General features: G+C 36.4%; 1 protein-coding gene across 6 annotated transcripts in view; it reads right to left on the reverse strand.

Moving 5' to 3' along the window:
• The window catches only part of VPS13D (vacuolar protein sorting 13 homolog D), a 415,828-nt gene that overhangs the window by 203,231 nt on the left and 198,670 nt on the right, over window positions 1–13,927 (reverse strand). For all 6 annotated transcript variants that reach the window (XM_007491757.3, XM_007491755.3, XM_016422198.2 and 3 more), the window contains 6 exons: window positions 13,726–13,901; window positions 10,905–11,028; window positions 9,813–10,048; window positions 7,954–8,062; window positions 5,416–5,579; window positions 1,733–1,841 (listed from right to left, as the gene is read on the reverse strand). In XM_007491757.3, the coding sequence (XP_007491819.2) occupies window positions 1,733–1,841; window positions 5,416–5,579; window positions 7,954–8,062; window positions 9,813–10,048; window positions 10,905–11,028; window positions 13,726–13,901 (918 nt within the window). The remainder of the gene's footprint in view (window positions 1–1,732; window positions 1,842–5,415; window positions 5,580–7,953; window positions 8,063–9,812; window positions 10,049–10,904; window positions 11,029–13,725; window positions 13,902–13,927) is intronic.

The raw sequence follows: 13,927 nt of genomic DNA on the forward strand, positions 1-13,927 counted from the left end.
TGCCTCAGTCTCCCCATCTCCCCTAAATTTTAATCTTTACAATACACACTTGTAGGCCACTAAAACTCACACACAGTCTTCAGCTGAACTGTTGGACAGCCATATCTAGCTTGTCAGGTATTCGTAATGGTGTATTATTTAATCCCAGGTGTAAACAATCACATATCCATTTAATTTGATCTCATTAGACTTGGCCCCATGGTCTAAACTGTCAAGATCTTTAGGGAACCTGATTGTCACTTGCTTTTTTTTTTGTTCTTTCCCAGCTTCTAATCACTTACAAATTTCACAAATATGCTTTTATCAAAGGCATTGCTAAAAATACTCAACTGTACAGGACCAGTAGCTGAGCCCTTGAGCACTCCCTCTATTGGAGACCCAGTCAGATAACCCAAGTTAGTTAGTCAGTCAAGAAGTAATGAACAAGCACTTCCTTGGCTCCAAAGAGAAGTTGAAGCATGAAGGGCAACACTTTAAGTCTTAAGTCAGTTCTCATTCAACTTGGCTATCCTGCTGCTTTGGCAATATCCTGATGGCTTTTAAACAAGGAAGGCATGCAGGGCTGGGATGCATGTTCGCTAAAATTGAGGTAAATTATAGATCTACAATATTCCCCTCTCTGATTAGTCTTACAATCTTGTCAAAAACAGAATGCAAGTTTTACAGGACTTGTTATTGCTAAGGACCACAATGATTCTTTATATAACCAGTTCCTTTTCCGGCAATGCTTGCTAACCAACTCTTTAAAATTTTGAAGTCTTTAACCAGGATTCCAAGTCAAGCTCACTTGCCTATAGCCTGTTGGCTCTACTGTATTTCCTTTTTGGAAAACTGCCTTTTCCTAATCCTGTGATACATCTGCCCTTCTCCACAATCTTTCAAATATCACTGAGAGAGATAAAAATCACACAAATAGACAACTCATCAAGGACAGTTATCTGTGCTTTATACTTTTCTAAAAAGATTTTTAAAGATACAAAGATGACATAGAGATCCTGCTCTCAAAAAGTCTATCACTCAAAAGGGTGGAAATTGATGTTCACAAATACCTAGATAAAATGCTAGGGGAAATTTAAATCACTCACCTGGGGACATTAGGAAAGGTTTCATGAAAGATGTGGCACCTGAGTTAGATATTGAAAGGCGAGACTTGAAGAGACAGAAGTGAGGGAGAATGGAGTGAACCAAAATAAATAGGGAATGGGAGGAGTGAGAAAGCTGGAGAATATCAAGTTATTCAGATTGGTCAGAGAATCCAGTGAAAGGAAGTAATGCAAAATAAATGAGGATGGTAGAATGGAGAGAGACTACAGAAAAATCTTCAATTACAGACAAGAATCATAAATATGTAATAGGTTTGCCTAAAAATATGTAACCTGAATAATTTTCATGATTTCAACTGAGTAGAGAGCAAACAGAGAGATCCACCTCCATTTTGATATCTGCCAAAAATACTTTCATTGGGACATTCTTGAGAACCTTAGAGAACACAGAAGCAAATGACACATTTGAAAGCAAAGACAACTGGAAAGATGGTACAATACTGGAATTGTTTTGTTTTGTTTTTTTATTAAAACTTCATAGGACTGTTCCTAATGTGCCTCCCAATCACTAAAAAAGTCTCCATTTACTCTGGATTTCTCATTGCTATCACTTCTGAGTTTTTGGTTAAATTTTCTTCAAATTGATCTTAGACACTTTGTCACAGTCTTAATCTTCAAATAGTACTCACCTGTACAACAAGCCCATGCAACCCACAAGTCAGCTTTCCTTCTCGGAAACTCCATGTCTGTGTTGTACTTCGCCGCCGATCAGGCTTCCTTAGCATCAGAGGCTCATATCTGGAGAGAGATAAAATGAGAGGTACTAAATCCTCACTCTCACTAACATGGAAATGAGTTTCTTGACTCTTGCAGCCACTGAAATTCTTGATACAAGTTTTTCTTAATTTATCTTCTGACCAGTCAAGGCAACCTAATTATGGTCAAATGACTCTTGATCATCTTAAGACCCATGGAAACTCCTGCCTCAGGTTGCTATATTTTAAGAGCTCGTTATTCAGCTCCTCTCCTGAATATCCAAAGACATTTCTAACTAATAATCAACTAATGAGGTGTCTATCAGAGCCTTAGTTCTTCCAAGTGACAGGTGAAAGTTTTGCACATATGCCAGTAAAGTATCATTGCAGAATTTTCCTGTTAGCCAGAATCTGTGGAAGGAGCACAAACCTAATGCCAAAGAGAATGCAAAAATCTATGGACTCAATAGAGCCAGGTCTGAACAAATTTTAGGGCTTTGCCATGTAGGATCCTGATATAAAAATAATACAGCATATGAAAAATAAATTCTCACATTCTATATATTCCCTTGCAATACCTCCTACTCTTAAAATCTAAAGAAATGCCTGACTCCCTTGGGGGGCATAAACAGAAATGGAAAATAACAGATTGTTAACTTGGAAGATGTGTACTATAAGAAATATTAACAACCATTAATATATATTTTTATATTTTTTGCAAAGACATTTCTATGAAATATGGAAAGGGATATCTATCACACCTATTTCATATTCCTTTAGATGGTCCCTTTTCTATTTTACCCCAAAATGCCTTCTTTTGTATCATACTTTAATTGTGGAAATTGCCTAAAGTCCTCCTGGAAGTAGGTGAGATATAAATATTAAATAAAAGCATCAGTTTTTACAGAAGAGAAGACATAGACACAGACAATAAAAAAATTCTTTCTAGAGAATTCACAAAGGTGCAAAAATCCTAAATAGGATACTAGCAAAAGGACTTCAGCAAGTCATCACAAGGGTTATTCACTATGACCAGGTAGGATTCATACCAGGAATGCAAGGATGGTTCAATATTAGGAAAACCATCCACATAATTGACCATATTAACAAGCAAACCAACAAAAATCACATGATTATCTCAATAGTGCAGAAAAAGCCTTTGATAAAATACAACCGCCATTCCTATTGAAAACACTAGAAAGAATAGGAATAGAAGGGCCTTTCCTAAAAATAATAAACAGTATATATCTAAAACCATCAGCCAACATCATCTGCAATGGCGATAAACTAGAAGCCTTCCCAATAAGACCAGGAGTGAAACAAGGATGCCCATTATCACCTTTATTATTTAACATTGTACTAGAAACACTAGCAGTAGCAATTAGAGAAGAAAAAGAAATTGAAGGAATTAAAATTGGCAATGAGGAGACCAAGCTATCACTCTTTGTGGATGATATGATGGTCTACTTAAAGAATCCTAGAGAATCAAGGAAAAAGCTAGTTGAAATAATCAACAACTTTAGCAAAGTTGCAGAATACAAAATAAATCCCCATAAGTCATCAGCATTTCTATATATCTCCAACCCATATAAGCAGCAAGAATTAGAAAGAGAAATTCCATTTAAAATCACCCTAGACAATATAAAATACTTGGGAATCTATCTGCCGAGACAAACACAGGAACTATATGAACACAACTACAAAACACTCTCCACACAATTAAAACTAGCTCTAAACAATTGGAAAAACATCAATTGCTCATGGATAGGATGAGCTAACATAATAAAAATGACAGTCCCACCCAAATTAATTTACTTATTTAGTGCCATACTCATTGAACTACCAAAAAATTTTCTTACTGAATTAGAAAAAAACATAACAAAGTTCATTTGGAAGAAAAAAAGATCAAGGATATCCAGGGAAATCATGAAAAAAAAATGCAAAGGAAGGAGGACTTGTAGTACCAGATCTCAAACTGTACTATAAAGCAGTGGTCATCAAAACAATTTGGTACTGGCTAAGAGACAGAAAGAAGGATCAGTGGAATAGACTTGGGGTAAATGACCTCAGCAAGACAGTCCAAAGATCCCAGTTTTGGGGACCAAAATCCACTATTTGATAAAAACTGCTGGGAAAATTGGAAGACAGTATGGGAGAGATTAGGTTTAGATCAATATCTCACACCCTACATCAAGATAAACTCAGAATGGGTGAATGACTTGAATATAAAGAAGGAAACTATAAGCAAATTAGGAGAACACAGAATAGTATACTTGTCAGATCTATGGGAAAGTAAAGACTTTAAAAACAAGCAAGAGCTAGAAAAAAATCACAAAATGTAAAATCAATAAGATTACATCAAATTAAAAAGGTTTTGTACAAAAAAAAACTAATGCATCCAAAATTAGAAGGGAAGCAACAAATTGGGAAACAATCTTCATTACAAAAATCTCTGAAAAAGGTCTAATTACTCAAATTTATAAAGAGCTAAACCAATTGTACAAAAAATCAAGCCATTCTCCAATTAATAAATGGGCAAGGGACATGAAAAGGCAATTTTCAGTTAAAGAAATCAAAACTATTAAAAAGCACATGAAAAAGTGTTCTAAATCTCTTATAATTAGAGAGATGCAAATCAAAACAACTCTGAGGTATCACCTCACACCTAGCAGATTGGCTAACATGACAGCAAAGGAAAGTAATGAATGCTGGAGGGGATGTGGCAAAGTTGGGACATTAATTCATTGCTGGTGGAGTTGTGAATTGATCCAACCATTCCGGAGGGCAATTTGGAACTATGCCCAAAGGGCACTAAAAGACTGCCCTTTGATTCAGCCACAGCACTGCTGGGTTTGTACCCCACAGAGATAATAAGGAAAAAGACATGTACAAAAATATTCATAGCTGCGCTCCTTGTGGTGGCAAAAAATTGGAAAACGAGGGGACGCCCTTCAATGGGGGAATGGCTGAACAAATTGTGGTATATGTTGGTGATGGAATACTATTGTGCTAAAAGGAATAATGAACTGGAGGGATTTTCCATGTGAACTGGAACGATTTCAAGAAATTGATGCAGAGTGAGAGGAGCAGAACCAGGAAAACATTGTACATAGAGACTGATACACTATGGTACAATCAAATGTAATGGACTTCTCCATTAGTGGCAATGCAATGATCCTGAACAACTCGGAGGAACCTACAAGAAAAACCACTATCCACATCCAGAGGAAACACTATGGGAGTAAAAACACCGAAGGAAAACAACTGCTTGAATACATGGATCGAAGGGACATGATTGGGGATGTAGACTAAATGAACATCCTAGTGCAAACATCAACATGGAAATAGGTTCTGATCAAGGACACAGGCAATATCCATTGAACTTGTGCGTGGCCTGTGGGAAGGGTGGGTGGAGAGGAGGGGGGGAAATAATGTGATTATTGTAACTAAGGAATAATGTTCTAAATTGACTAAATAAAGAATTCACAAACTGGAAAAAATCTGCTCATACTCCATTGTTAATAATATGTTTCAATCTCATCTTTAGATTTGCACAGTTGGTCTCAACCAGAAATTGTTAACTATGAGTATTAAACAGAAATTGCCTTGATAATGACCTGTTGTCTGTAACAGCAGCAAGACCAGCAATATCTAGAATGGCGGACCCTTCAATGGTTCGAGAAGCTGCAGGCTTATTAGGGTTATGAGGGACTGAAGAACCTTCATGGACCAACACACCAGTCCCAGTCATTCTCCACAGCTGAGATCTTTTTCCTGGTTCCTGCAATGCACACAGAGGAAAAAACAAAATGGTCAAATCTTGTGTGTTTGGAACTGACTCATCAGCTGAAACTGGAAGAACTGAAGGACTTCAGAAGGCAATTTGCCTTAACTCATTCTGGAATAGGAAGAGGATTGGGGAAATATCTCTATTTCATGTATCATTTTTTAATTCCAATTTTATTTTATTAGTTCTACGAAAGTACTTGAGATGAACAAGAAATAGGAAGATATATACCAAGTCCTCACTCAACTCAAATCGACAAATATTTTATTGGGCATCTTCCATTAGCAAGGCCTTATGCTAGGCTGTAGAGAGAAGTCCTTGTCCTCAAGGAACTTACACTACTAGAAGAACACATACACAGAGAAGAAGATATACAACATCCATGAAATGATTTCAGTTGGGGGAGTGGGGTTACCAACAACTGGGAAAATAAAGAAAAGCTTCCAGAACCAGTCTCTAAAGGAAGTCTAGAATTCTATGAAGCATAAGTAAGAAGGAATAACATTCCATCTGCAGAAATTAATTCAGGAACCTAACTTATAGGAAATTTAAACAATTTAAAAAACTCAAATAACCAGCATTTTAAAAGCAGTCCACATTTTGCTTTGATGACAAAGCACTAAATGACAAACAAAATGAGATGAGGATTATCTTTAAAAGGCAAAACAAAGCAATGCAACCTCTGAGGTCTATTTTCTTATCAATGTAGATCTTAAATCTCAGCTTAGAGCAATGGAAAAAGCATTTAACTTGTAAACACCAGATCCCAGTTCAAATTCTGGCTCTTTTCACTGTGTGCCTTTGGATAAATCATCTACTCGTTCTGAGCCTTGGTTTCCTCAGATGCAAAATGAGATCTATATGGCATCTGAAGTGCTTTTCAGCTCTACATCTAAGACCCTAAGCCTTTTATATCTAGTCCCATAGCATAATTACTAAAGTTTGCAATGATGTCTGAGTCTCTACAAGATCATTCAATGCATTCTGATTCAATTAAGTTTAATATAATTTTGTTCAGTGAATTCTAGAAAAGAAGTGTTAAATTTGAAACCAAACCAGATTAAGATTAAAATGTAATGAAATTATTTAATGAAATAAATTAAAATAGAAGTATCCTTCCACATCGACAGAATTAGGGGCATGGTAGCCCCACAATCTGGAAAATCCATGCAAAATTTAATGTCCCTCCTCTTAGTACCAGAGAATAAGTCTGAATTTTTTCTCTTTTATGATGTTTAGAGTAAAAGAAATTGTGTGTATTTATGGTATTAAAAGATAAAATGTGTTGCTACTATACAATACTATACATATGTTTTATGTATTTCTAAGTTTCTAAAGTTTTTCTGTCATCTACAAGCCTACACATGTTGTCATCGTGTGGCTTCTGCAAAACTCTCTCAATATTCCCATTTAATTTCCTATGCTGACTCAATCATATTGAAACCACAATGGGGAAAGTTGTGATGTGGAAGGGATAACTGTACAATACAACATGAGGCAGCTAGGTGGCTCAGTGGATAGAGCTAGGCCTGGAGGCAGGTTTGGAGTTCGAATTTGATCTCAGACATTTCCTACCTGTGTGACTCTGGGCAAATCATTTTACCCCCATTGCCTAACCCTCACTGCTTTTATGCCTTAGAACTAATACATAGTATTCATTTTAAGATAGAAAGTAAGGGTTTTTTAAAAATTCAATACAACACCTATCTTGTTATTTTGTGGTTTTCTCAGTCAATATACAAATATATTTCTATTTGAGTTTGGCACCACTGTTGAAAAGTACTCTAATGTTTGAAAATTCACAATCCATGTAGAACACATATGGTAATTCTCAACTAACCAGAGTGTACAATGTTGCCAAGCCATTTATAAGAGTCAATATTTACCTTATAAGCAAGTCCCCAACTTAAAATCTATATTAACTACTTAGAATTCTGAAATAATTTTTCTTCTAGAAGCAATGTTATAGGGATTAAGTTCCTATACCAGTTCTATCAAAACCTACTTAACGCATAACATACCTGAAGAAGTAGAGAAATAACATGACAGAGTAGACAGAGAGCCAGAGTCAGAAAGGCCTGGTTCCACGTCCAATCTCTGACCCATACTGGCTGGGTGACCCTGCACAATTAATTTCACCACTGGCGCCTTAGACTATAAGCCACAAAATCATTATAGATCTATATTGGCAGAGAAAATGTCTGACCCTGAAGTTTTCTAGCTAGATGACACCACAAATCTGGATTAAAAACAACACCTCACACTTATATCAACTTGACTCAACTAGGTTCCTACAGATGCTGGGAACATATATGGTAATTGCCCTCAAGGATGCTCCTAGGAGTTCAATTCAAACCCAACCTCTTACCTTTTTCTTTAATATCACTCTTTGGGTCTTGGGTGAGACATCAAGGACAAGTTCTCCACAAGTAACGTCCTTATTGGAAGTCACAGGCCTAACAGTTCCTTCCTGCAACCTAGAATTTCAAGAAAATCCAATACAAATTCAATGCAAATGATAGTCTAATAGTTTCTACTAAAGGATACGTAAGAAGTGAAATAGAAAGGAAAAAATTTTCTCATGATTAGCTTATAATATACTAGATTTCTTTCTAGTTCAAAGATATGTATCATATGTAGTAAATAGTATCTAGAATAAAGTATAGTAGGCTATAATACTATGTTTTCCATTCAGCAACAATTCTGATGAGTTTTTTTCTCAAGTATTTCTCAAGAAAAACCTTTTCCCCAAAATTTTGCCAGATTCCTATCTCTTGCTTCCTTGAATGGCAGAAATCAGGAAGCTCAGCAAGAAAGGTTTATAGATGATTAAGTTGAAGATTAAGTCGTGCTTATTCTACTTCTCTGGGGATTCATGACCCGAAGTTTTCAGGGAATGCCAGAAACTGGCCTTTTTAGTGTCTTAGCTGAAATTTTGATGAGCTGGGTATATTTCTAAGCCCCAATATCACAGAGAAATTTGTTAGGAAAGAAACCTAGACTAAAAAGTTCAGTCCTCAACCCCTCCATTAGTTATTCTGAAGATATGGGGAAACCTCAAAAGGAGATGAAGATCTTCTCCTATTATGTCTTTGCAGTTTTTTCAATTTACATAACTCAGAGACATACCAAAGATCAGACATGGATTGATACAAAATAAGAGGAAAACTATTAATGGAATATTTTCTATCACAGCCTTTTAAAAGTTAAACTTGCCATACCATTTGTGCATAGGACAATAACGAAATAAACCAGTTAGTAATACCATCATCAGAAAAGAACGTTGTTCAAACTCAAGTGCCTGAAAGAACTTACTTCTGTTGTCTCTTAGTCACCCCCTCCAAGGGAGGGTGAAGTCATTCTGAACAATATGTAAAGGATTATATACTTATAAATTAATAAAAGATCCAAACAAGACTTCCTAAATTAAAAAAATAAAAAATGAATATATTTATAATATGTACTATGTAGCTATGCCCCCTATTTGGTCAGAGAAATTCCATTTGGAATTTGCTCATCATTATCATCATCATCATCTTCATGGAAAGAGAAAGCTGTACTAATGGTTTCTGAGAATGACTATACAGAAGAACTATCAACACATTTTCATAGACTTTTCTTACTTGCCTCCAAACCAAAAACAACAGTGGTAGAATAATAAACTTGTCAATTGTCATTTCAAGCTAACCTGCAACAAGTGGCTATTTTTCACATTTTCTCTAGCTTAGAAGATGACAAATATTCCAACTATAAGGATCTCAAAGAGGAATCTGGCACTTCTTATAGCAACCTCAACTATTCTGCATAAACTTCAGAGAAATACTGGTAGAATCCTCAAATGTTAATCTAACACAGTATCATCAATGAGTGGCATAGGATTGTGATGACTTGTTTTGCAATGAAGAATGAACAAGAGAAAGGACTTTAAACAGCAGCAAGAAGGATTTGGGGTTGACATAAGGAATATATAACCTTACAGTAAGGATTGTTAAAAGGTTACTGAGGGCTGCATTTTGAAAAAGAATACTCTAGTCAGTTTGAATAATGTTTGGCACTGGCCCAAAGTAAGGGGCTAGATTAAATGAATTCCCAAGACTCTCTCTTTAGCCTAGGAGTTTATGATGATGACTGATCAGAATTTATTCTGTCACTAAAGAAATAGTTTAAAATTCACTGACAGCTAATAATTGGATCCTTTTGTTTGAGAAAAGAATAATGAGGGATTACCCTGAGAATGTATATGTAGCAGCTATATAGATGAAGTTTTCATAATAAAGCTGCCAGTTGTCCTGGAAATCATTCATGTTGCAGCTGATCTCTGAGGAGCCTGCTCCTTTAACAGTTAATGTGATGAAAGGAGGCAGGATAGGTTCATCCCACGCATAATCCAATGAGGTCATGGGTTTCACTTCAGTTCGGAGCCTGGGCTCAGTCACACCATGCTGAGTAAAGACAACTGGGACCTATGGTAATGGCAAAAAAGACAAAGAGCACTTTCATTCAAAGTGGTGACATCAGGTGGTGAATCAGTGCTTTACTGGGCAGCTGGTTTAATTTCCACTTTCTGTCTGTCAATTATATACAGAACAAACTCCAGGGAAGTTCAAGACCTCTCCTTTAAAACCTAAGGATCTACCCATTCCAAAGAATACTTCAACTGAAGGGACCACAAATAATGGTACAGGAGCAGCAAACACTGAGTCTTCACTTACTTCACAAATTCCTAAGGAAAATGATTTCTATTCTTCCTATGGCTTTATCCCACCCTGCTTTGAAATATTTAAAAGAAGAATCAAGGTTTTGGAATGAAAGTTTTCTTATTCACAGAAAGTATTTAAAATAAAAATCCATAATTTTTATTTGGCTTTTTTGGGATACCAGGTTATAAACCTATAGCAGTTACCCAATTCCTTAACTGCTGGGCTGTACTAATTCTGAGTCCTTCTCCCTGCCTGTATGGAACTCTAAGAGACTGTAACTCAGTGGAAGAAAGCCTATGGGCTTAGAAATGGCAGATGCTAGTCAAAAAAATTACTGGGGGACTATAGAGTACTATCTGGCTTGGGCTTGTCTATTTTATTCCCAAAGCATTCATCAGTCACCTGATGGTGCCTCAAACTGTTGAGTTTTATTATTGTTACTGCTTTTCAACAATATGAAGGGTTATTACAAGTATTGAGGCAAAGGAATTCCTGTTTCTTATTCTATCAAACATGAAATGTTTCCAATGATTCTACTAGGAGTAGCAAATACCCCATTTATCCTCCTACAAAACAATCAGTGTCTTGAATGGGTTTCCCACTGAGCAAGACTTGATACCTTGGAAAAGTTGTCAATTCGGAAAGGAGGAGGCAACTGATCTGTGTCACTGAATGAAATTCTATATGTGGCTCCTCGGAGAGTAATTTCCACTCGAAGGAAGAAACTTTTGCCTAGGGTATCTCTGCAGAAAAAAAGCAACAAAATAGAATTCAAAATATGGAAAGAGTAGAGGCTATAGCCTGATTTTCTACCCACATAGATTTTCTAACCACATGGATCCAACCAAGTGCCACAATGTCAGCATCATCAGAAGGCCAATAACATTGAGAACTCACTGGGTATCTGTGGACAGCCCCATATACATACCAAATAAATTAATCCATATAAGACAACACACACCAAAACACACACACACACACACACACACACACACACACACACACACACACACACCTCACAAAGAATTACATAATATTAAATTTAGACAAATAAACTTTCAATTACCAAATATGGCATACCCATAACAATTTCTGTACCCCAAATTGGCTTCTTATTCTCAATCAACATGCTATTGGGACAGTACCCTTGTCATCATCCTGCATATACTCAGTGAATGAAATCAATTGTTGTATTCATTCAACAGACATATCAAGCACCTACTCTGTACAAGGTATTGGGCTGGCTTTTAGACAAGATCCAATCCCTACTTATAGAGCCTAAAGCAATGGTTCTCAACCTTTCTAATGCCGTGACCCCGCAATACAGTTCCTCATGTTGCAGTGACCCCAAACCAAAAAATTATTTTAGTGGCCACTTCAAAACTATAATTCTGCTACAGTTATGATTCAGAATGTAAATACCTGATATGCATTATGTATTCTCATTGCTACAAATTGAGAGGCTGAGAACAGCTGGCCTAAAGTTTAATAGGAGATATGACATGAACCCCCTAATTTCTATCTTTCCTTATTAGCTGACTCCTTCCCTAAAGCTAACAAATATGGCCTGATTTCCTGCATTCATAAAAAAGTTTATTTAATCCTACCAACCTCTCAAAGTATATTATCCCTTAGTTCATCCTCCCTTTCATAGTCACACTTTTAGAAAAAGTTACCTATTGGTTTCTATTGCTATTTTTCTAATTTCCCAATGATTTTTGACCCCTTTATAAATCTGAATTTCAACTTCATTATTCAACTTTAGTTGTTCTCTCTAGAAATACCAATTATTTTTAAAAATAATTCCAGACTTTTTCTGATTCTTTGACCTTCTTGACCTCTTAAAACATTTGATTCTGTTAACCACTCCTTTTCCCTAGACATTTAAACACTCCTTTCACACTGAGTCTCGTCCATCTCTCATTCTCATCAGCTCCCACTGGTTCAACTATCAAATCTACCTAGATGATTACCAAATATGTACATATATTCTTACTCTTTTTCCTTAACTCCAGCAGCACATCATCAACTGCCTATTAGATATCTTCTACTGAATGAGTTAAGAGGTATTTCAAACTTTCCAAAATCCTCCTGTCTTCTTCCTAACTTTCCTACTTTAGTCAAGGCAATCATTAACTATCCAGTAACCATAACTCTTCCTTCCTCCTCACCCCCTCATATGTAAACAGTGAATAAGTCTTGTCAATTCTATCTCCACAATCTCTTGAATCTGTTATGCAGTCAGAAGGAGGGGCAGATTAAAGGATCACCAATTTGATCTTAGACATGTTAAATTTGAAGTGCTGGTCAGAGAGCCAATTTGATGTGTCTGTAGATTAGAGATGAGAATCTGGGCCTCAGGAAAGATGTCAGAACAAGTTTGTCACCAAAAAAGAAATAAGAAAATGCATTTATCTCCCTTCACTAGAGACAAGACTATAGGTATAGAACACTATATGTAGATGAAAAGCATTCTAAGTGTTCATATCAAATTTTATATTTCTGAAGAGTAGAGTTTGGAGTTAAAGGTACAGGTTTGGAAGTCTCTGTAGAAAGGTGTTAGCTGCAACCATGCAAATGTAGACAAGGGAGAATGTTGCAAGAGAAGAAGATGGATATTTATGGAACACCCACATTAAAAATGCTGTAAAACACAAACCAAACACAAATCAGGAAGATGAATCTACTACCCAACCTCATGACCTGTACCCCCAACCAAGAGAAAAAATTTCAAAGTCAAGCAGAAATAATTTTGGGGTTATTTACCACTTTTAATTTCCCCCTATAACTGTTCCTTTCCATGGAAATGCACAATAAAGCCCTGACTTAATATATGTACATAAAAGTGAATCTAGGTTCCAAACTGGATGTGATATCACAGAATAGGAAGTTCTTTGAATATCATTTCATGGGACAGAAGTGAGAATGAAACTATAAAAATACCTCCTGATCTGGCTGAGGTTTTTTATTTTTTACTTTCACTATTTACGCTGGGAATAAGGATCCAAATGACTTATGGGAATAGCACTGAGTCTAAGGAATTTGTACAAACTTGTAGGAACACATTGAAAAAAAATAGGTAATCAAATTCTTCATCTAAATATGGGCAGAATTTACAGAGCCCTAGGCAATCATTAGTTCATTCCATGAGCTCAGTATTCTTGTGACAATTCTAACTCTTGGACTTTGGAGCCTGTCAGAACAGTCCACCCTGAACACAAGTAACCCCTTCACTAGGGTGAAGCTTGCCAACATTGACTTTAAGTTCATCCCACCAATATATGCATACTTCTCTTCCATGAGCTTTACCAGGTCAAAGATCTCAAAGATACCTGTTAGGACCAAACTAAACACAAACAAGCCAAGGGGAATGGGCAATTTCCATTATTGCAACCCCAACAAAACTGTATCTTGTCTCATTAGGGATGCCTTATGTTTACCTCATGTTGATATGGAATGAGTTATTCTTGTTGACTTCAAAGCCTCCAGACCAAATGCAGTTGGGGACATCCATCAACCGCACACATAAAAGCTGGTCGTAATCATTTCGGGGCCAGTGAAAAACCACACTGGAACCAGGGAGGGTAGAGATATAACCTTCAGGATTGGATGTTCCCTAAGAGATAGCAGCCCATTAAAGTC

The sequence above is a fragment of the Monodelphis domestica genome, chromosome 4, assembly GCF_027887165.1.
Source record: "Monodelphis domestica isolate mMonDom1 chromosome 4, mMonDom1.pri, whole genome shotgun sequence".
Taxonomy (NCBI): domain Eukaryota; kingdom Metazoa; phylum Chordata; class Mammalia; order Didelphimorphia; family Didelphidae; genus Monodelphis; species Monodelphis domestica.